General features: G+C 36.1%; 1 protein-coding gene across 3 annotated transcripts in view; it reads right to left on the reverse strand.

Annotated features, from left to right (window-relative positions):
* mylka (myosin, light chain kinase a) overlaps positions 1–24,230 on the reverse strand; it is a 99,025-nt gene that overhangs the window by 62,437 nt on the left and 12,358 nt on the right. For all 3 annotated transcript variants that reach the window (XM_088605574.1, XM_088605572.1, XM_088605573.1), the window contains exon 2: positions 18,396–18,569. In XM_088605574.1, coding sequence (XP_088461700.1) covers positions 18,396–18,563 — 168 coding nt within the window. In that variant the 5' untranslated portion in view covers positions 18,564–18,569. The remainder of the gene's footprint in view (positions 1–18,395; positions 18,570–24,230) is intronic.

The raw sequence follows: 24,230 nt of genomic DNA on the forward strand, positions 1-24,230 counted from the left end.
GAACTGGATAATTACAGCAATAAACTATTGCAGACTAATATACAAATAAAGGCTCGGACATTTTACAACCTTCTTAATGCAAGGTCAGATAAGTCTTATGATAGGTGTGCATCTCAGTGGACAGCTGATCTCTGTGTAGGGTCAGACGACATAGACTGGGATACTGTGTGGCATAATGTTAGTTATCCATTTAGAGCTATATATAAGAAACTGCTTTAGTACAAAATTTTAAACAGACTATTATACTGTACCCCAGACAAATTGAAAAGATGAAGTGGCATAATACAGGAATGTGTTCCAAATGTAAAACACATAAAGGATCATTATTGCACTTATTATAGTATTGCCAGCAGCCATATCACCCTGCAACTCACAGCTGGCAGCCCACTGAAGCTAAGGAGGTGTGAGCCTGGTCAGTACCTGGATAGGAGACCTCCTGGGAAAAACTAAGGTTGCTGCTGGAAGAGGTGTTAGTGGGGTCAGCAGGGGGCACTCACCCTGCAGTCTGTGTGGGTCCTAATGCCCCAGTATACTGACAGGGTCACTATACTGTAAACAGATGCCGTCTTTCAGATGAGACATAAAACCGAGGTCCTGACTCTCTGTGGTCATTAAAAATCCCAGGGTGTTTTTTTAAAAGAGTAGGGGTGTAACCCCGGCATCCTGGCCAAATTTCCCATTGGCCCTTACCAATCATGGCCTCCTAATAATCCCCATCTATGAATTGGCTTCATTACTCTGCTCTCCTCCCCACTGAGAGCTGATGTGTGGTGAGCGTTCTGGCGCACTATGGCTGCCGTCGCATCATCCAGGTGGATGCTGCACATTGGTGGTGGTGGAGGGGAGTCCCCATTACCTGTAAAGCGCTTTGAGTGGAGTGTCCAGATAAGCGCTATATAAGTGTAAGCTATTATTATTATCAGCACATACAGTCATAGTCATTCTGGACCTCCACAGGCACCTACTGTAAATATCTCAATTCCACTTACTCCCATTATATGTATCCTTGGGGATTTATCAAAGGTTAAAGTAGCTATTCAATATAAAAATACTTTATTGACTCTGTATTACTGCTAAAAAAATAATATTGCAAAAATGGGTGGACAGTACAGGACCGTCATACAAAGAATGGATTAAAGAGGCTGTATCACAAGTTAAATTTGAAAAGATTTCATATAATTTACAGGGGAAACTTAATGAGTATACTGTAGGAATGTTTGGGGCCCATTAGAGACGTACTTGAATGGCACTGGATGTGAAGAATATTAGTGGGAAGTTTCGGAATTATTTTTTACAAATTATTTCCGGAAAAGTTTTTTTTGTTATTGTCTAATAAGAACAAAAATGAGTGAAAAAAAATAAAAATAAAAATAAAGTCCTCCAAAGTTGGGGGGGGGTAGAGGTGGGTAAAAAAAACAAACAAACAGAACATTTCGAAGCAGCAAACCCACTGAAAGAAATGAAGCACAGTCTCCTGGAAACTCACGTTTTGCCATAAAGGAGCTTGAAATGTAAAACTTTTTGTAGAGGATCACATTGGAAGCCCATTTCTCCAATGAAATATGAGGCAACATGCTCAAAGTCTAAAACCATTAATTTTTTACTACAGTATATTTCATCCAACTGCAGAGGTAGTAAGAAATGTGTGCAGAGAGTTCCCAAAAGAAGAATCTGTCTGCTGTGCATTAACCTTTCACGGCTTTCCTCTGAAACGTGCTTGGAAATGGCCCAAAAAAATACACTGTCTGCTGCACATTAAGCCTTTTACACCTTTCCTTTCCTTATCTACTGTTGAAGTTTAAAATGTTTTCATTTTGTGTAAAACAAATGCAAATTTTTAGCCCTGCTCCAACATTTCACTAGAAGATTCAGTCTGTCATTGAGAACTAAACTTAATGCCAATAGTATATTGAGATGCAAATTAATGTATCACCATCAGCCTCTAATTATTCATGCATAATACATTTGTACCGGGTGAAGTGGAGATGTCTTATAGTTCAGGCACTGCAGGTTCAAGTCAGACGTACTATATGCTGTCAGTTTATGGTCACTTGGATTACAGGCAGTGGTGCACAATTGATTTAGAGCTGCCTTAGCTGGGTGTTACAGTGAAACTCCTGTCATATGTAGTGTAGCCAGTCAGCATTCCAACCAATTCATTCATCCTTGTTATACAATGTACGAGTACTATACACACGAGTGAAGGGCTCTCACAAGCACAGATTACAGAGGAAGGGATTTTCAGTCCTCAATGGTGTTGTTATGAGGCCTGCAGCAGTGAGCTAAATTGATTAGAGGTAGAAGTATATTAAACTTGCAATTCCAAACATAGACAAGAAACCAAAAACATTGCTAATTCATTGCTAATTAGACTAAGGCTCCCCAGCTTCCTCCTCTCTTCTTCATCCAAACCACTTCCATGGTGTATTACTGACAATGACTGTGCGCTGAACCCTCTGAGTCCTGCAATCCTAGGGTCTCTCTGCCTGGCACCACACCTATGTACCTAATTCTAAAGCCTAATCAAATTCTGAGAAGTTCTTTCATCTTTAATCCTATCACACTTTGCAGCAATGCAAGCCCTGCTCTCTCTGATTACAGCCTCGTCTAGTTGAAGAGTGCATAACAGGTCAGCACCTTTCAATTAGCAGAACATAAGTGGAAAAAAGATACTGCCAAGCAAAGTAATTGCCACTATTTAGGAAGCCAGTGCACCTTACTTGTACCTGCTCTAATGAACCCCTACCCTCTTCTGATTATTGTCACAATTGAACTTCATTTGTGAATCTGCAGAATTAAGTTCTAGGTCACTTCCTTCGCCCTGTTGCACTTGTTTTCTCAGAAGTTACTGAAGCATTTCAAATCTCAAGGCAGGGACCGCAGCTAATAAGGAGGCTATGTGGACTTTCTTTTTTTTCCACCTGGTGAATTGCCAAATGCAATACCCTAACTCATCTGTGACTCTTTCTGAAGAGAGCCCCAGTAAGGTCACAAGAGGAAACATTATGTTTCATTGTACTGACAACCAATATAACGCACTTTCACAGAAGGCTGACTTTGAATTAACTGATAACAGAGAAGGAGGAAACTATTAACCATTGCTGCTGATTTGAATTTCAAATTTAACATATGAATGAATAAAGCCTGACAACTCTTAGACTATAAATTGATACCATATGGAATCTGAATTCCAAAGGAAAAAAAAATAAAACCTTGCTTTGTGTTCTACATCACACATTCCATCCTGTCAAGGTATGTTTTTCTTTCAATCAAATATTACTCCCAAGAAAAAGGAACGCTCCAGATATACCCAAAAGAGTCAAATTAGGCTCTAAGGTTTTATTAGAATCATACAGGCATTGGTATTTCCTCTGAATTCTGTTTTTGACATGCAGTCAACCATAACTTAAATGCTGACTGCTTCGCTATTAAGTAACTTTCAGTTAAACAGTTCACCTTAGTCACAAGAGAGCACATACATATCTTAGAAAAGAGACAAATAACAGAGTACTAGTGAGTTTCAGAAGGAAACAAGTGGAGTTCAAGAAGGATTACAGTTGGGACTCTTCCTCTTATTTTTTCCATTATTAATGACTTTGGCAGGCAGCTCTAGTAAAGCATCTAAATTTGAGGATGACACAAAGCTACACGGAAAATGAAAAATAAATCCCAAGTGTTTTAATTGCATTGGCTTGTTTTTGTTTTCAATTACACAGATTCTAGAAACAAAATATAAAATACACTGTTTCAGTTCTTCAAACCTGAACAACAATGTTAGAAATTAACAGTGTTACAGTTAAGCGACTTAATGTTCAATTAAAGTCTTTATTTTCTTCAGCTGGTAAGCACATCAATTAGTGTGTGTTTTATATACTCATAATGAATCTTTTTTAATTGACAGACTAGTTTATTTTAATTCTGTTGCATGTATTAGCATAACACAGAATAAATATTTAAGTTTTTTAAATGTATCAATAAATTACATGACATTTTTTAAATGTCTCTTGATATCTGGGGACAACAAGCTGTGGTTGGTTTGTATTAGACCTCCTTAGAGTTCTATAAGTGCATTCAATTCATCTTAATACTATACAACACAATCTACACAAAATACTAAATTATGCTAAACAAAAGGTACTTTTAATGGTGTCATACAGTCTTTAGAAGGAAAAAATCATTTAAATAAATTATTGTAATAGGCTAAAGATGTCTTTATGGTAGCAGGATCTTAAAATAATATTTGAGACTTAGACACAGAACAAAAAAAGTTGGATATTCTACAAAACAGTTGCATAAAACCGTACAGTGTGATGTTTATAATACCTATAAACACAGCAAGCCTCAATGTAAATCTGCTTCTGTATTTAAAATCATGAAAAATGTCTAAAGACAATGGATTTAGTTCTTCAGTCAGCTGTTTCATAGCTGTGAATTGCAAGATCATATTCCAAAGACTTACCCTAACATTTTTTAAAACATTCTTTCAAATTTTCTCTTCCTTTTACTGTGGCCTTATGCTATCACATGCCTCGGTACATCTGGTGATGATTAAACTTCCTCTTCTAACCACAAGTTGGCCACAGACTAGAGTTCTTTAGGAATTACCTGAAATGCCAAATGATCTTGAACAAAAGTAAAATTAAAATGAACTCATGCTACTTTATTTGCCTTCATCATTGATATAACTGAGCTCTTAAATACTGACATCCTGTGAAGTTTTGTATGTCAATATTAATAACAAATCCTGATGCATCTTCACTATAATAATGTGACATTTTAGTGCTTTCTTAATATAGAAAGAATTTTAATAAATACATTTTAAAAGGCTTTATTTTCTTCTATATGCAACAAAAAAAGAGAAATGACACATGAACAAACTTCCTCGTTTCTAAATGCAGTTTGCTGCATAACAGCTGCAGTAAAGTACTTGATGCCACACTCATGAAATCCAGAGATTTCATTTTTGGGGGACAAAGTTAACTTAATATAGCAAAATTCAGTCTTTTAATAAAAATATTCCCCAATATCTGATGAGCATATATGTTGGGGTTTTAACTCTGAAAGGAGAGAAGGTGAACATCTGTTAAACATATGCCATGCTTCCAGCAACAGGTATAGAAAATATCTGCTTTAACCAAGCACTAAAGGCAAAACTGTTCGCTCATAAAGTTATTTAATAGCAATACCCACTGTAACTGCAGTTTATTCCATGCTACCCTTGCTTAAAGTTATATTTCAGAATAACAAAAGACATTAGAAAGAATGTAGAAGTCACAAGGTTTATGCTATTAACATTCTTACAAATGTATTGCAATAAAATAAAGCTGACTAATATGGGTTAGTCTCCTCTATCAGTTTTACTGTGGTTGGTGAAATTTCTCTAGAAAGTTAGGGTGAAACTGCAAGTGTGGTTTAGCTGTAGCTGTGCTGCACATCTGCTTCCAATAAGGCTTCTTACAGTGAGGTCTCTGGCATACCTTTCAGAAAGTTCAGATCAAACCCCACAATGTTCTCCATGAATTTTCCAACCAACATTCAATTATGTATTAAATATTTTTTATGTTTTCAAGTCCAAATTTGTGAGATTTTCTGTCCTTGGCAAGCAAAAAAGGCAAAGAATGTGATAGCCCAGAAAAGGCATGTGATAGCCCAGTTGTCACCTTCCTTTGCACATGATACATTCTTGATTTGCATCACCTGGAACTGAGAACGTCCTTTGGATCAGGACAAAAATCTATCCCACAAAAATGCCAACTCATTTGACAGGGTCAACGAGTAGAAGAATCCAGCTGATCTGCTGGACAGTTCTCAATTCAGAAATGGTTTTAGAAATGTTTATTTAGGAGCAAGTTATTAATGCAGTGGTATTGTTTTTAAAAACAGATAAGACTGATGTGAACAAACTCTTCACACACAGTTACTGTATGAACATAAGGTTTCACAGCTGGTAGATGATGATAAATATCATTACAGACTAACAATATGTTCAATGTATCCATTTTGATCATAGTATTAAGTCTTAATATTCTACTTTAAGATACTTATAAAATAATCTATCCGTCCATTTTCTAACCACTTTATCCAATACAGGATTGCAGATATGGAGCCCATCCCGATCAGCAGCAATCGTAAGGCAGGAGACATCCTGGACCATACACCAGTTCATCGCAGGGCACACACACTAATACCAGGGCACCAGGGCCAATTTTCTACAAAAGCCAATTAGCCTACCAGTACAGTATGTCTGTGGACTACAGGAGGAAACCCATGCACATGTGAACATAGAGTGAACATACAAGCTCCAGATTCCTGTGGTAACCCAGGAACTGAACCTTGCTGAAAATTGCTTTATAGTGAGCATTAATTAACTTTAGGGTATGGTGGAACAAAGGAAGGCAAACAAGCTCTGAAAGTGCTGTGGTATCTCAGGTAGTGGTTGTACTTTACTAGTACAGTAAAACCTAATGTTTTCAACATGGGCTCCTGAAGTAAGAAAGCACAAGCATTTTTGCCTATGAAATTTTGCTTCTCTCAGTAATTCTTGGCATAATTCCTGTGCCTCCCAGACTGCAATTATATTACTTCCAAACCAGCAATAATGGGAGCAATGCAAATTTCAAATACTAAACAAAGTTTCCGGTCCTTCCTTTCAGCTACGTAAATGCAGCTCAAAAAGTGATTAAATTGAATGGTCATCCTCAGTACTGCTATTGTGTTATGGTGGTATTCCTATATCAGCAGCTGAGGCAGAGTACTGCCTACTGTATCTCAATAGGCAGTAAACCAGAATTGCATATCCTTTGCCGGAAGAAAAGTTGCTCCTACAATCTACAGTAGTTTCACTTGTCACAAAATCTCATTTCATATAAGCTGACCTTTTTTCAATTATTCCCCTGTCTTTTGCTCACCCTGCCTAACTGTATATCTCTTGAGTCACAGAGAGAAAAAGGTAACAAAATGCTCCAACAGTTAGTTAGCAGATGTTTGAAAATTCCCCAAGCTCTCTGCAGTGTTTATGGCTTCTGGATATGTGCCTGTGACATGCTGTAATTGAAAAAACTGAAAGCTAAACAAATGAAGCCCATGAAATTCAAACCAGTCTGCTAAATAAGTCTAAATGATGGCATAAACTGCAAATTCATTATTACGCAGGTGAACAGAAGAGTAAACAGAATTCTGCATTTCAGATAAACTTAAATATGATATTTTCTTGTGATGTAATAGCATAGATACTTCAATAACTTCTAAAGAGCTCTAAAATAAAATCAACGATTGCATAAAAAAAGATAAAGTTCATCTGTACTCTATGGAAACTTAAAAGTTGGTTGATTTTAAGCAGATGACTAATTTGACATTCACAAATTAATTCTCTTTTATTTCTCTGTAGCCCCCTAGACTGAATGTGACTCTCTTTGTTTTACATACAATATATACATTTCAATTCAGCAGGTTAGAGGGTTTAATCTAAAAGTTAAAATGTATATCTAGCAGTAGAAAATATAACAACAAATAAATTTCAAACAGAATAGTAGTTTTTTTTACACCTCAGTTCCTTTAGTACCTCTCCAGAAAACATTTTGTAAAAATAAAAATATTACTCAATAAAATGTATTTTTTTTCCAAATGTAGATCCTTGAACTATGTAGTAGTTTATGTATCTGTCAACTTCAATTACAAATTAAAATAAATTGATGTCTATTGCTTTCTACTAATCCTTTCAGATCCCCAGTCTGTACTTAATGCTGTAAACAGATGTAATGTTAAACTGTGCAAATTAGTATTTCAATGCAGTACTTATAGGTTTTATATGATCTCAATTCCCTGCGACCCTGTACAGGATAAAGCAGTTAGAAAATGGATGGATGGACATATCTATTTTCTGGGTTTTGAAAACATTAAAAACTTCAAATGCAAATTGTAATAAGTAGAACAGTGAGAAAGGTCACTGCAGTTTTGGTTTTATTATTAAGCTAAGAGGGCCTAAGGGAATAGGTTGAAACTGCAAGCGCTAGTCCGCAAAAAAAATGCTTAATTTTCAAGTCTGTCTAGCCAGGACATGTAAGCTACCACAGACCTAAAATGTCAAGTACTCTCCAGAAGGGTTTAAATAATGGGCTACTGAATAACTACAGTTAAACAGTACTAGACACTTAGTTATAATAAATGGAAGGGAAGGTATCAAATGTAATTTAATATTTCTTTACTCCAAATCATCAATTCTAAAGAAATAGCCAATAGATATATACGTAAGTATTGCAAAATACACATTAGTACATTTTAATATTATTTTAAAGTTAAAGGTTTTCTAATGATGTGTACATTACCATCATTAATTACAAAATAATATACAATATATTACTGCAATAAACTCCACAAATACTGAAAATGATAATGTTCTGCTTAAAAAATTATTAAATTGTTATTATAGTTGCCAAAAAGTCTTGTTTTTCCTATACAGTAGTCTATCTACTGTACAAGAGAATGATCAAAATGTGTATTTAAATGTAAGCATGGGTTTGACAGTCTTGTATAAGAACTGGCAAAGCACTGCAAGCTATAATGAACATTAAGGTAAAGACATGTCATGAAGTTATCAAAAATCGCAGTACTGGTGTGTGAATAAAGATTTCTCGCAGGACATTCACTTGCTGAAAACATCTAAATGACTTAGACTTCACAGGAAAGGACCAATTCTTTGACATAATGGATCTCCCACAACTTTGAAACAAAAGTATGTCAATTGTCAAATTGCATTTTGCAAACAAAATTCTCATTAAGCTTTTTGGTCATTAAAAAGTCAAATGCAAAACAGTTTAATTACAACTCTGAGTGGTCCACCCTGCACTCTCAGAAAGAAAACAAAAGGAACCAAATGAGAACATACACACCCTCTATGAAATAAATGTCTTCTCGCAATGCAGTGTGCAATGAAGGAGGTTGATCTGACACTGAAGACTCACATATTTGAGAATGGTGGAGAGAAAGGGAAAATATGTTGTTCAGAGGAAACAAAGAAAATGGATCGGGGAAGGTATTCTTTCCTTATTCCCCCACGCACCTGAAGAGGTTTTTCCAGTACCTTGTGTTTTTTCTTCTTTCTTTTAACCCTTCAGCATACAATTAACTTATACTTGCTCCTTTGCAGCTTGCATATTAATGCACATTGTATCCCCTGACCCTGACTTCTTCCAATATGAAATGAAAGCAAGTCAGCTTCTAAATCAGTTGCAGTAAAAGCACAGGAAGGTCAAAACCACAGAAAAGTCACAAAGACAGCTACAAATAAACATGGACCCTGCAGGACACAGTGAATGTTTTTCCTTGTACTGTATTGGTATACAGAGGAATTTGACTTTCATGTAACTGACAGTATTTGCTTGCAGTACAGTACAACTACAGTCAAATGATTGCTTATTATTAGTTATTTCATAGTGAAAACAAACATACAGTAGGTTGTATTATCATTGGTCATAGGGGAACATTATTAATCTTCACTGGTACAGTGCAATTGTTCTCAAGCTTAACAAATCTGGACTGTATTCCAGTTCATGATGTTTAAAAAAAAAAAACTATATTTCAGGCAATTTCATGTACAGTACTGTGAGGCTGTTGTTAACAGATTAAAAAAAATGGTGTTCAATGCAAAGGGGGCACTACTGAGCCCTCTGTGAAATGACTTTGGTGGTCTACGATTTGCTAATCCAACTTTCCTTTTCATTGTAAACAACTCCTTCCTATCCAAAATCAACGCATTTATGTAATTATAACAATGTTACAACAAAGGCAAAGTTAAAATCATATAACCATAAAAAATCCCTTATATCTTCCAGTACTCCCATTATTTATATCCACATCAAATGTAAAAGAGAATTAGTATAAACAGGAAGTCTCATGGGTCATTAGGTAATAAAGAGACTAATAGCTGTTTATGTTCTTTTAGAAATATAAAAGCCTCAGACTCATTATAATAACAGCTAGACAAAGTAAAACATGGAGCTGAAGGTAATATTATTGTTGGGTTGAAGTGCAGTGAAAGAATGTCAGGAAAAGGAGACCCAGATGTCTGCACTTGAGCTCAGTGAATGATATTGTATTTATCTATACTGTTAATGTGCCAGGGAATGAAAATGAAATCAGCCATATTTTCTGATAGGAAAAAAGGCAAAGTCTCAAAAATTTTAAACACATCAGTTGCATAAAAAATAAAACTGCAATACTGTCCGGGAGCTTCCGTTTTAATGTTGTAGTTTCCTTTACCAATCATATTTCATTACGACACTTGTACGGCTCTCAAACACTGTGTAAGTATTGTATTCCTTTATATAGCCCCATTCACTCTCTTCAGATCCTTTGCTTAATCGTTCTGTTTTATTCTAGCTGCACAATACTACAGTATGCATCTTTCAAGGAAAACATTTCATACATTTTATTTCATACATTCTCCTCTCCTCTAACTTACTGTACTTCTGTGTATGAAGAGTTGGAAATGCACTGAACATCTGACATTGGCAGGCTATATTATTTCTTATTAATATTCGCTGCTGATAACATGTTTTGACTTAAGAAAAATGTTTTTGTCTCGACAACAAAGAATGACTAAACACAATCCTTTTTTAAACATTTGTTAGGCTTTAACTGACAAAAGATGCAATGAACATCCTGGCAGAACTGCAAGCTCCAAAACCTTCAGTCATATGGAAATAATAATGAACTCCAATCTAATTAAGGCAGACACATCCTCTTCTACTTCTTTATTGGGTTCAGTGTTTCCAGGAAATGTTTTCAGATTGAACTGTTCAACAATCCATGCGCAGGCATCTGTGCAAAATATAAAAATTGTCTTCTACCGTCTTTTCCAAGACATCAGTGGAATTTTAGATGTATTCTTTAGTTTTCTCTAGTCATCTAAGGCATAAACTCCACTTTTGGAGCTGAATCACTTCTAAAGGAAGTAGTTGAAACATTTAATAATCAATAACAATTACAGGGCTTTCCCTGCAATTGTATCCCTTACAACCAAATCAAGAGGACATAAAACAAACTGAAACTATCTAGCTTTTGTAATTTAGAGTTTCAATTCCTAGCAATTTAAAGCATTTTTATATTGTACTTAATGAGAGGTGCCAATATGTTAATATACTCTAGACAAGCAGGCAGAAGTGAAGCCAGTATGGAAGAATGAGATCCATATTTTTCAGTGTATAGGGACAATAAAAACTCTGTAATTGGCTGACCAAAACACCATAAAGCAAGACCAAAATGCAGTGTAGGGAGAACACAATTCTGAATGCTTAAACTAAAATGTCATGTAGCAACCACAAAGTACCATTCTGGGAGAATACAACACTATAACAAAAGCATTTCTTATGGAAACCACAGTTCCTTGTATGGACAGCACAAAATGCTGTATGGGGAGAACAAATTGTTGAAAATGTTATATATGTCAGATGTGACAGAAGGGGCTGCAAGCAAGTTGATCGTGAGAGACCTCCATCAATGAGTAGCTTACTTTAATAATTGAAAGCACTTAATCAACACTTATAACAAATATTTCCTTTCCAAAACATATTTGTTCTGATCAAAGTTTTTCTGAATACATCTTCTTTTTTAAAAAAAAGAACACCCATTGTAACATATCATGGAAATCCCACTATTGGAGAGAAACACACATGTGCAGTTTGTCAAGGGCTTAGACTTTGGCATCAGTTTGAGAGTAGCTTACAACTCAACCAACATTATAACTGGGAAAATATGCTATTATTGTTGTCATGGTTGCAGAGGCAGATCAGAATGCCAGTATCAATAACAACCGATTGTTGTCATGTAATTTCCCTCGTTTCCTGAACTAACACTGTATCATTTACCAACAGCCAATTAGTGGTAAAGTAATGCACTTTAATCACGTTATGACGCCGGTTATTAAAATGATTAATTTGATTTGAGCAAAAGCCTCACAACATCCTCACGTCTCAATGAAATGTCTTCCAGAAATAATAAGCTTTTACAGCAAGCCGAGGTCTGCCAGTTTAGCAAAAGTAAAGGGTCAGGTCAATTTCTTTCACTTGTGTCAGTTTTCAGAGCTTTTCATGAACAAAATTATATATCAGACATTATCTGTGTCAGTCAGTTATTAGTCAGTCATTTTTTGTGATGCTAAAAATGGATTATGTAGTTTTGAAAACGGAGATAATTTATCTGCATTATCACAACTGAATTGCTACTTTTACCAATTTGTGGCATGTTGTGAATTTGGAGAATTACAGGAACAGTCACACAACAGCAATGAAAAGGCTTCCTTACTTGGTTCCACATCTCTTTGCATATAAGTATTTTCCTATATTTACTTTAAATCAAAACCTGTCTGACCTATAGTATGTAGTGGCTCAGGATATTTTTCATTGAACAAAAGCAGGCTTTAACAAAAAAAAAAAAAGGATCGAAAACTGCCTAAAAACCTAAGAAGAGTGTTAACACATATCCCCTAAAAACAAGATAACAGGTTTATTACTATATAGTGAATACTGTATACATCATACAAGCTAATGTATATAAAGTATATCAAAAGATTCACCGCTAAGGATATGTACACAGTATTCACTAATTTTTTGTGACTATAAAGTACACCTTAAACGTGTGCAATGTAGCACATGAAAAGCAAGACAATATTAGCCACATTATAGATTAGCTGCTAAGGACAGCTGCCTTTTTTGCATATTTGAGGTTCTCCTTACTAATTTTTGTCAGAATAATATTTTAAATACCTTAACTATCAATAAAATGAATTGCTTTCAAACATTTGACATTTTTATTTAAATAAAGTGGCTTTTTTTTTTAAATGCCTTGGAGGTGAAAGGTACATGAGAGGAATCTTTCGGGAATGAGGCCTCTAGTTCCTTACTGAGGCCCATGGTTCTCACTGGAATATTAGCTATGGAAGCAACATAGGAAAAACAATTTAGGTAGCTGAGTTTTTCTTGATTTTGTGATTTCCAAGAAAAACGTAACCTCCAAAGAACAACGCATCTCGTTTAATTATTTGAATTGTTTATAATGAAAACAGTATGTTTCACTTCAATAATAATAGCAAACATAAAACAGAATAAAAACAATTAGCATCCACAGTCTGTTACACTTCTGACACATGGAAGCTTGTGAGTGGGCCGCTTTAATGGATACTGTAATAGAAAACAGGTTGGTTGACTGTATGACTCCCTACTCCTAAAGGGGATTTAACAGGGTTGTTTTGTAACATGCCTTGAGAGGTCATTAATCACTTTAACCCATCCATCAGTGATACGGGGAGGAATCGTAATTAGCCGTGTGCTTCTCTTAAATATTTTTCTTTTATCACTTTTCGGTCAAAGGAGCAACACAAAGTCTGCAGAAAAAAACAGATGAACATTTGGAAACCAGCTTTGACATAAGGAAACTTACATTGTGCTGAAACCCTCTCTCTTACACGAAAATCATGAAATGAGAATATTAATGGTATATATGGTTGGGAGTCACATTAAGAATGTCCAGGGATGAGTATGAAAAGAAAGAAACAGAGAAAGACCCAAGTTCTATTTTGACCTCTGTAACTAGCCTTGGTAAACCTGAAAACAAATCTTTTTGCTTCACCATAACACACCACAGTGAGATTCACTGAGGCACTCACTCAAACAACGATTTCCCATTCTACTCCTTTAGACTCCCAGTCCTGTTGGAACAAAAACGTGTCGGTCCAGGTGAGTTCTCAGTTATCTAAATGAACAGTTAACTGAACTAAGCACAGGATTAATTTTATGTATTTAGTTATGTTCAGTTTTTAAACGTTGGCGTTTTGCTTTTAAGTATTGCATTTTAATAGTATGCTAACTAATATCACAAGAGAGAAAATACTCTCAGGCACGAGGCTCCTTAATTTTTCTTCAGGAAATTCCAAGCAAAAATAAAAGGAGAAAGAATGCTCACATGGAATTCCAGCCTCTCTCCCAAGTGTTTCTCATCCTCAGGAGAGTATAAACCGGCAACAGAAGAAAGAGACCAAGACTTAACAGGGTATGGTCAGGTGTCAAAACCAATTCTTTCTAGCACTTAGTGAAAGAGAACCCTGGAGAAAGGGAGGAAGTCTCAAGATCAGCATTTCTTAAGAAAACTAAGAAGAATTCCCACTGGAGATTTGTCAAACTTTACTCCTTTACTCAGACAGAGAGATTGGCTTTTGCCAAATGGCAAAGACGCTAAGAGCTGACCCTAGCCAGGTGGTTACATTATCCCTGACAAGTAAACAAGGATGCCACATAGTGGACTATACAAGTTCTAGGCATGCCTGGAGGATTAAAACAAGCGTACAATGGAGAATGTGGTAAAGGTCCAACTTCAAATTGTGGTTGCTCAGCAACGAAGCAATAAAGCCTATGTAAGGGCTCAAGAAAATTTCCAGAACTAAGCCCTGTACTACCATAAAGAGATATAGGCAAGATAGAGCCTCAGCACCACAAATAAGCAAAATGGTAATCATAAAGCAGCAAGGACTTCATTCTGGATAACCGGAGGTACAAGAAACCACTTGTGACAAAAACTCCCCCCATCTGGATCCCCGTGTACTATACTCACTGACCGCTGGAAAACATTTTCCCTTCTTGGCACCACCTCTGAAGTCAGTGACATAGGAGTATGGGCAGACAGAACATTATAGTGCAAGAGACATACTGTATATCATATTAGTCTGAAGGGTTAGGGTTTTGAGAAGCCCTCCAGACAAAGAAATATTTTTCTCAGAATTTTCACCAGGATCAATTAGCGAGCCCCACTGTGTGGCTTGCCTGGCCCCAAAGAGTCAACCAAAAATGAGGTATTATGCAGAACAAATGGTAAACTCTTGTGTTATTCCCTATAAAGAACAATTTGCTCAGCAGCAGGAGACATACCACAGGAAAAGATAACTGGAACAGCTACTAGTACCACAAAAGTGCAAAAAGTAGGTGAAGTGGCATACCAATGTGACCCTTTCATTTATTTGTAGGATATCTCAAAGTGCCTGATCCTTACAGATCAAGGCAATCTCAGTCTCACCACTAGTACATGAGTTAGTAGTACTTTTTCGAGACTATCACCTCAATATACATATTATCCTCAAACAGACACCTTCATTGAATGATCTGACCACACTGTTAAACAGATTTTGAGGCATGTCACTATAAAAAGAAGGACAAGAGCAAGACCTGCTGTTGTCTGCAATGACGTTCAATGGGATTCTCCTCCTCTGAGTTACTGTGTGGGATACACCCAGAAATCACTGGGTCTGGTGTCTAGCTCTCAGTCCTGACTCTCTGTGGTCATTAAAAATCCCAGGGTGTTTCTCGAAAAGAGTAGTGGTGTAACCCTGGCGTCCTGGCCAAATTTCCCATGCCTTCTTATAATCCTTCTCCATGATTTGGCTACATTACTTTGTTCTCCTCCCCCCCCCCCCCCCCGCCTCCGACGGCAGGCGGAGCGATGTGCCGGTTGGAGTATTCTCGGTCGCATTTATTGGCAACGTCAGCTCAAAGATTTGGTTCAAACCACCAAATGGAGACGGGAGTGCCGACAAGCAGACCCTGCTGATGCAGGATTAATGCTAGGATGAGAGAGAGAGGGTGTCTAGCTCTCAAACATCCTCTTCCATAATTTACAGAAACATATTGCTCAAGTCACCCCTCTATGCGAGAGAGCACATGGACAAGACTCAATGAGGACAAAAAGCTCAATATGGTAATATGGCAACCTCAAAAGATAATAATGCATACCCAAACACAAGCCATGTGTATCATGTCATTAGTCAACTGGAACTAGGATGGACCAGTGGCGGTGTACAATTAGCAGAGTGCAGCCTTTCATATGGTCGGAATCATCAGTCAGGGTTCACTCAGTCAGCAACAACTATGGCTTCCTAAGCACTTGCAGGCTTTCAGTGCTGTCAATGAAGACTTTACTGCCGTATGGCACCTCTTAACTGGGTGGCGTGAGCTAGGAGAGAGTACAGTATGTAGCATGTTGGCAAAAAAAAGGACAGCAATACTAACCATCACCACAAGAGGGCACAAATGGACTCTCAGTAGTTAAGCTCCTTCCTTGATTTCTCTCCAGGGAATTCCACATGAGCACATAGGGAGAGAGTGCTTATTTAGAATTCCAGTCACTCTTCCAAGTGTTCCTCATCCAAAGAGCGGATGTCTCAAGGCAGGCGTTGCTTAAAAAAGCTAAGTCCCATGAGATATCCAGCATCCATTCAGAGATGATGTTCTACGTCAGGCAGCAGAGCTAAGTGCTGACCTTAGCCTGGCAGTCGGACTATCCTGACACGCGACCAAAAACAAGTCCAAACTATCACACAATTTAAACCCTCTAACTTTCCAGTAGATCAAAACCATCAAAAGGGTCCAATCAAACAACTTATTAGTTCAGAGTTCAAACTTATGTTTAATATAAATACTACCATGTGTGGATTTTCTCTAGTTCTTCTCAGAACAGGGAAGCTTTGACTCAGATTGAACCTTCTAGTCTCAAAGCAAGGTCTCATACAAACCCAAACACCCAATTTGCAAAGCCAACAACCGCGATACCAAAACACTGGTCTCTGCTCTTGGGTAGATTAATTACTCTTGAGAGTTCTTCATAATTAGCAAAGAGTTAATTACAGCAGTGTAATTAACTCTTTGCTGAATTAAAGGGGAAAAAAAACCCAGCAAATTCAGTTCCAAATAAGCTAAGCCTAAAGTGAAGAGATTCTGGAAGGATTCTATCAATTACAGTATGAACCAATTACTTTCTGCACAGTTTTCAAGTAACACAAGAGGAATCGGTGCACAGGAGTGGAAGAGATGTCTAATATTTCAATATAAATATGCTTTCATGGTCTTCCAGTAAAAGGTTGACAGAACTTTATGAAACAAACATCCCTTTTCCAGGAAGATACAAATAACTAGTCATAACAGAGTAGAAGGTGAGACTTTCAAAGCTTAGAACGTCATAGATTTAAGTGGATGCATTCCCTTTTCCATTGTTTGCAGCAACTGGCCTGAAGTGAAAGGGGAAGTACATTGAGAAAGAATGAACAACAATGGCAGCAGGCAGTAACAAGAGAAATCCTGCCAGTGGTTGGTCCTTCTTATTGTGTTCTGAAGTCGTCTTGGTTTTTTTTTTCTTACCCTGCTTGTACCACTTCTAACAACAAGAAGGCATCAGGATAGCCTAACAAAATAGCCCCCAAAAAATCCAAATAAAATAAAACCATTGGCAAGAAAGAAAGCCGGAGTTCAGCTAAATCACATGATGCAACTTTCTTTCAAAAGTGTTCTAACTGCACGCTGTGGTCAGATATAATTGAAACCTAAACCTCAAACATCCTTTAACACTAAAATGTGTACTCTGGTAGAAGCAGAGTAAGCTGTAATAAAAACAGAATAAATAGCAGGGAAGCCAATTTTGCAACAATTGTAAAGAAGACGATGGTATAGAATGGCTGTGACAATGCTTTTCAAAGTGGTATAAGTATAGCATAACCATGGGAAAGCAACAATAACAATCTTCAAACTTTCTGCATTCTGCAGGACTTCCTAGTGTCACACAGCAGCTCCTAAGAGCAGAAGAAAGGCTGCACATCAGCATTGACCCATACAGCTCATCTGGTTTCCAGTGGCTAATTGATAATTGGATCTCATCCAGGCTTTTCTTTAAATAAGACAGGGTGTCAGCTTCAACAACATGGACAGGTACAGTAGCTTGCTCCAGATTCTCACAAGCCTTTGTAATCAAACACAAAATCTTAGTTTATAGAGAACCTGATCTAAAACAGAAGTGATCTCTGACCTTTACTGGAGAAAGTTACTTTAAAAAAATAATCCATTACAGTAAAAAGTTGCTTGTGTGAAGGGTTATTTTGTTAAATTAATAAGATGTCAGGGAAATTTGCTTTTAAACTGTAGTTACTTTACATAGTATATACTGTACATTATACAACTATATGCATTATATACGGTAGATCACTATAACTGATAACGGTTTAAAATTCTTTTGCCCTAATCTCTTGTTAGTTTTAAATTGAAATCCTTCACACAAATAACCAGTTACTCTAATTGATTATAAAAAAAAAACTTCCCCAAACAGTCTCTGGCTATGAGTCTTAAAGATGAGCATAACACAAGATGAGAAATGTGAAACTGTCTATTGTCAACTGAAACTTAATATGTACCATATCTGTGGCATTTATATGTTTTTCAATCTGTACCTGCATAATGCTTACAACACTGAACTGGGACACGTGTCTATAGCAATACTACCCGTCATTCACTAGAAGAGTTGAGCTCAGGTGACAGAATGCTAGAGCTCACCTGCCGCAGGTACTGTAAACAATGGTGAGCATTCCTTACCTTTCCATCAATCCTGGCTGTGCTCCCCAAGGCAACACGCACATTCCGGGGAGGAAGGGTAAAGGCTGGTGGCTCAGTGGGCAGGGCACTGTTACTGAGAGGGGCTCTTCCCAGGGTTAGGCTGGCCTTTGAGATTCGAGTCGTCGTCACAATCTGAACGTCCCCCATGGTTCACTTGACATAAATAAATGAATAAGTAAAGGTTAACAGCAATATATTCACGTCTAAAGAAAGACATTGCTCAATGGACACCAAAATGTCACTCTTCTCTTGTCTGTTGTGAGATGTGCGCAGGGCTCAGTGCTTTAAAAACATTTAATACCTCACAATTAAGAAGAAAGGTTACAAATGAGATGAAGCGATTCCTCCCCTCTAATCTGTTTATTAGACGGTAGGTTTTTGATCTAAGGATCTCATCCAGCTGTTTTTTGGAAGAAACCAGTATATTGGCTACAACAACATTGTTGGGTAGTTTGTTCCATACTCCCGTACAGAACAACCCTAAATATAAAACCAAATTTTAAATACTTGCCTGAAAACATACTGTCCATTGTGTCCATAAAGGACCACAGCATTAATGCATTAATTATAACACTATGCTGACAACTGCAGTCAGCATTTTAAATAAAGCTTGTGATGTTTTCTTCTTTTGTCCTAGCTGTACTTCATCACAATACATGGCAGGAATATCAGACACCATACTTCTCCCAAAGCAGCAAAGAGAACTTTAAAAAAGGTCATTCACATAAGAGAGAATCCACATCTAATTTCTTAGCTTATCTGTACTAACATCTAGATCTCCCAATCTAAGAGCATCGGTTTTTGAAAACCAAGTATTTTTTCACATTATGGTTTGTTGGCTTGTTGTTTACAAGTTATAACAACTTGAAGGCAAGCTGGAAATGAATATTGGAATGGAATATTACTTTCCTTTCCTCCTATGAAGGAAACTGCTGCCAAGTTTTTAATTTCAGTGTTGGCTACCAAAGACACAATTTTCTATTCCCCTTGCTTCTGAATTGCATTATGGTGACTTCCCACCAAAGAAGTTTTAGTTTCTTCAAAACGTCATTCAAGAAAACCAAAATTCTGTACTTTGAAACCGCTATCATTACCTAACGTTTCTATGCCCTTTACAGTGATTTGATGATCCACATGGTTAATGAATTGTAGTCTTTTCTGATCCCTTTCTAATACAAAAATTTTGCATTAAATTTATTATTTAATATACAATCAATCATATGCGAGTATGGGAAACAGGACTCTTCTGAAAAAGCACGAGTACCACTGCACAGCTGCAAGATCTGACTTACAGATGTTTGTACAGTTCAAAAGGGCATGGTAGACTTCAGTAGAACAGCCTTCTCCCCTCTCACCAAAAAATGTAAAAGGAAGGAAACTCATTCATCACAGTTGTTTGTGCGTGCTATTAAATCAGGCAAAATCAAACAGATCAAACTGTGAAGTCAAGTGCTATCTTAGATACAATTATTTATTACAATTTTATTATAATAAAATGTATTATTAAATGTAAATTATTTTTCTTCAACTCTTCAAAATGAATGCAGAATGCACAAACTGTATGAAAACCACTATTAAGTAATACACAGCTACCTCTTTTGGTGAAAACAAATCTGCAAGGGTTCCAGTAGATATTTTAAACTTTAATTTTTTCCTATTGTGTTTTTCTCGTTCGTTTATATTCATATTTTCCTAATTGATCCTGCAGAGGGGAGAGAACCCTTCTGGAATGTGTATTTTATAGCAAGCTTTTAAGCATATCTTGAAACTGTACAGGTGAAGTCCAAAAACAAAGGTTTAGTTTCAAAAAAGCAGAATAAAAAGGAATGAGACAACACTTAGAATGGGATAGGATGAATATGGAATCACAAAGGATGGCATCAGTATGAAGACATTCTGTCTGAAGCACAGGACAGAACTACCCTATGAGGAAGTAAATTAAAATTAAAGCACTGGCATCAAAGGTTTAAAGAAGCAATTAAGAAGCATATATTGTACATGGGAAAAAAAGCTCTTTATAAAATAATTAAAATATACAAATCCAGTTAAATAAAATTAGCATAATGAACTATAAGCACAAGTAAAATGATAATAGACTGTCAGGAAATTTGTAGAGAATCAGTCTAGTGATAAAGAGTTCAAAGCAATATCTTATATAGACATATTAGAATGAATTTTAGTCTTAAACACAGAAGATTAAGATTTAAGTATTCAAAATCTTTAAAAATCACTGACAATGTCGATTACAATGGTTAATCAATTTTAGTCTTTTCCGAATTCTTTCCAATAAGAAAAAATGCATTTAAGTTTTATAAAATGTAATATTTAATATTCAATCAATCATATAGTATGTGAACATGGGAAATAGGACTCTTCTGAAGAAGTACTGTACAACTACAATATCTGACTTAAAGAGGTTTGCTCACTTCAAGAGAGTCTCAGTGGACTTTTTCAGAATAGGTAGTGAAACAAAAACCAGAGGACACAAATGGACCTGAGCTCAAGAAGTTTGTTTATACTAAAAACATAAAAAACAAAATACCTTTTTACTTTGTGTTATGATAGTCTGGAATACACTTACACATATCGTGGAAACTGATACTCTGCTTCTCTTGAAAATTGCTGGATTAAATGCTCTGATCAATAAGCTACCAATACTAAATAAGAATTACTGAATATTTTCCCTGGTTTTCAAACTTGCTTATGTTCTTATTTTACATGATAACATTGAGAAAAATATTAACACATATTTTATTAAGAAATAAAATATATGTTGGAGTCGTTCTTCCTTAATAACAGATCTAATACAATCTAAAGATATACACAACATACAGTATATCTTTGTGTATCTTTTGGGGATTTGAAAAATGTGTAAACAGTTAATAGCTAATATAGATTTTCAAAATTCAGCAATAGAATTTTAACAGTGTTAGACTGAATTATGAACTATTTGATTATAATGCTGACAAAAAAGGACAGAAAGGTGTACCTACATCTTCTAACCTGCAATTTCCATCTGCATACAGGTATGTGCATATTCTTCATAAAACATAATATGCTTTAGTGAAATTTCTTTAATTTATTTAGAACTGTAAAGAATCATTTCATGTGTACTGAAAGTGGTGCTTTCTCATTTCTATGCCATGCTCTTTGTTTTTTATTTATCTCTTCACAGTCACTTATTCACTGATCTCAATGTTCAGAAAGAAGGGACAATGCTGAACTTTAAAACAATGAATCATTACTCTTCACTGGTCCAAGTCACACTAAAAAAAAACAAAAAAATAAAACTGTTGTGGCTCTGTTCCTTGTGAAGCAGGTCAATGAGCACGTAGATGAACGCTTCCTTATTTATTTGGACATAACAGTCATAACAATGTCCTTCCTCTAGTCAAAGTGGATTTCAACAAGTCTAGAAGTTTTCCCAATCCCAAATTATTTCTGTCACCCATCTTTCAAAGTTCAGCTATTTAACCTGCACTGCAGGTCACTGACAGCAGATACCACAGCCACTGTTTGAAAAGACTGTGTTTGGGGGGGAAAAAAAACATGATTTTGTTTATAAGAGACTGATTAGGACACATGCATTTAATTTGTTTGGCCTCACCCTTTATTTGTGTTTCAGTAGTCGAGGTTATGTAGAACACAGCTAGATAAGCATTTCGTACGTGCAAACACTAATTATGTTTATGAGACTGCACTGAACAGTGTGTCTTTTCAGGTTAGAGAAGAAACGAACAGCCTGATACTCAACAAAATTAAGGGAACATGAGTACAGCCATGTGGCGATACAGTGGCCAACATTATTAGGTTAATGCAACACAGCCATTAGTCAAAGATGAAAAAAATTACATGCAATATATTTAGATTAATTGTATTTCTATAGCTTATATCTTCCCACACATTCTTTCAGCATCGTTATGCATTAGAAGCCTCACTGTACATCATAGCAGGTGGGGAAAAAAAAGAAATTACTTCACCAATGAATTCAGGGGGAACTTTGGGTCAAAGCCAGACTGTGCAAACCCAAGGTGAAATTTAGCCAAGACATCAGGGTAACATCCCTTCTCTTATGAATAGTGCCATGGGATCTTTAATAATCATTTAGTCAGAACCTCCTTTTAATGTCTCGTCTGAAGGATGGAAGCTCATACAACACAGTGTCAACAGGTCACCATGCTGGGGCACTGGTTGGATATTTTGGTTCAGTGAGAACCACCTATTAGTCTGTCAAGACTACGTACAGCAGCAACCTGGTTATCCTTTAATAGTCTTTGATCCCAATACCGAATAGGCTTACTCTGCTTTTTGAGAGTTATGATCAGTCTGGAAGGTGGCAACACTGCTGTTCATTATTTATGGTATATAAAGGATTTTATCTATCTTCCATGGTCTTACCCATGTGTTTCCTGCTCACTGATTATGATTATGTGCTAAACAGAAGATGACCTTGGGAACAGTCAATAATGACTACTGATTTATCTGTTTTAGTCATCTTAAGCAAAATCATTGCTTATACCAAATGCACTGATATTCTGTATGACCTGTGAGAATCTAGATGAGATAACCCCACAGGTGGTTTTTTGGACGTACTGTAATATACGTAATCTCACTATGCATTCATTATTTCTGTAACATTATGAGTTACAGAGGTAACCATTTTGTACAACACCATATTTTTATTAATTACTAAACAGTAAACGAGGAATTAAAAGTAAAGGAGATACGGCAATAAGTGTTGAGTAAATAATTCATGTGTTCAATTTATTGGACTTTCAATAAATGGTAGGGTGGTGAGCAGCACTTTATATCATTATATTTAAAAAATGGATTATCACACATGGATTTCTTTCAGCTTTCTTTACCTATTGTTACATGGATTAAGAAATAAACGTGAACATTTTAAAATTGTCCACAATGCTGACTGTAGACAACTGACTAGACCCAGTTTAAAACTGTAAAGAGTGTGGATTGTAGACATTTTTACAGTGTTTTGAGAAGAACACTGGTTATCTTATCTGGACATTTCATCCTGCAAGTCTTTACAAGAAAGAGTGCTTTTTTTCTATGTTCAGTAAAAGTTTATTTATAAAATCCAAATCCATTTTTATAAGAAATTGTAAGGATATGATCTTATTCATTTCCACTCAGGCATGGTCTATTAAATTAACCCAAGAAGCATACTGTAGATGATATCAAGTACCAGTACAAGGGTATTTTTATTTTAATGTCTGTCCTGTTTTGACTGGGATTTACTGAATAAATACAGCTGTCTTTTCCAAGTAATTTATTCTTCATCTTTTTAATAGCAGTCTTATGTGGACGTGTTATTAGGAGACCTATTGTTAACTCAGGTTTGTTTGGCACTAAATTGGTATTTCACAGATGTACAACCTTTTTAACATATTCCCATGGCATGTGGCCACATTAAGCATAACATTGTTTTCTTCTGAATTGAACCTAAACTAATCTTATACTTTTCTCAGATCATTAAAATGACTGTTATATATCACACTGTAATTCTGACTGCACAATGGCCATAACACTCTCTTGACTAAAAACATTTTTTAAAAGTTAATTTTTAAAATGAATTCTCTGGAGTTCAGATAAGAAATCCATGCCATGGTTTTCTCTACTGTTGGGTTTGCCCACAGTAACAAGCCTAGACTAGGGCAGTCAATAAGTTTTCTTCTTATGTCATTTTCTTTTACAATTACCATAAGCCATTAAATTAATTTGCCTTGATCTACCCTGACAAGTGAATTGTATCATATTAAAGCTTTTATCTCAAATGTCATTATACATATTAATACA

Source organism: Lepisosteus platostomus, chromosome 14 (assembly GCF_059453375.1).
Source record: "Lepisosteus platostomus isolate fLepPlt1 chromosome 14, fLepPlt1.hap1, whole genome shotgun sequence".
NCBI classification, from domain to species: domain Eukaryota; kingdom Metazoa; phylum Chordata; class Actinopteri; order Semionotiformes; family Lepisosteidae; genus Lepisosteus; species Lepisosteus platostomus.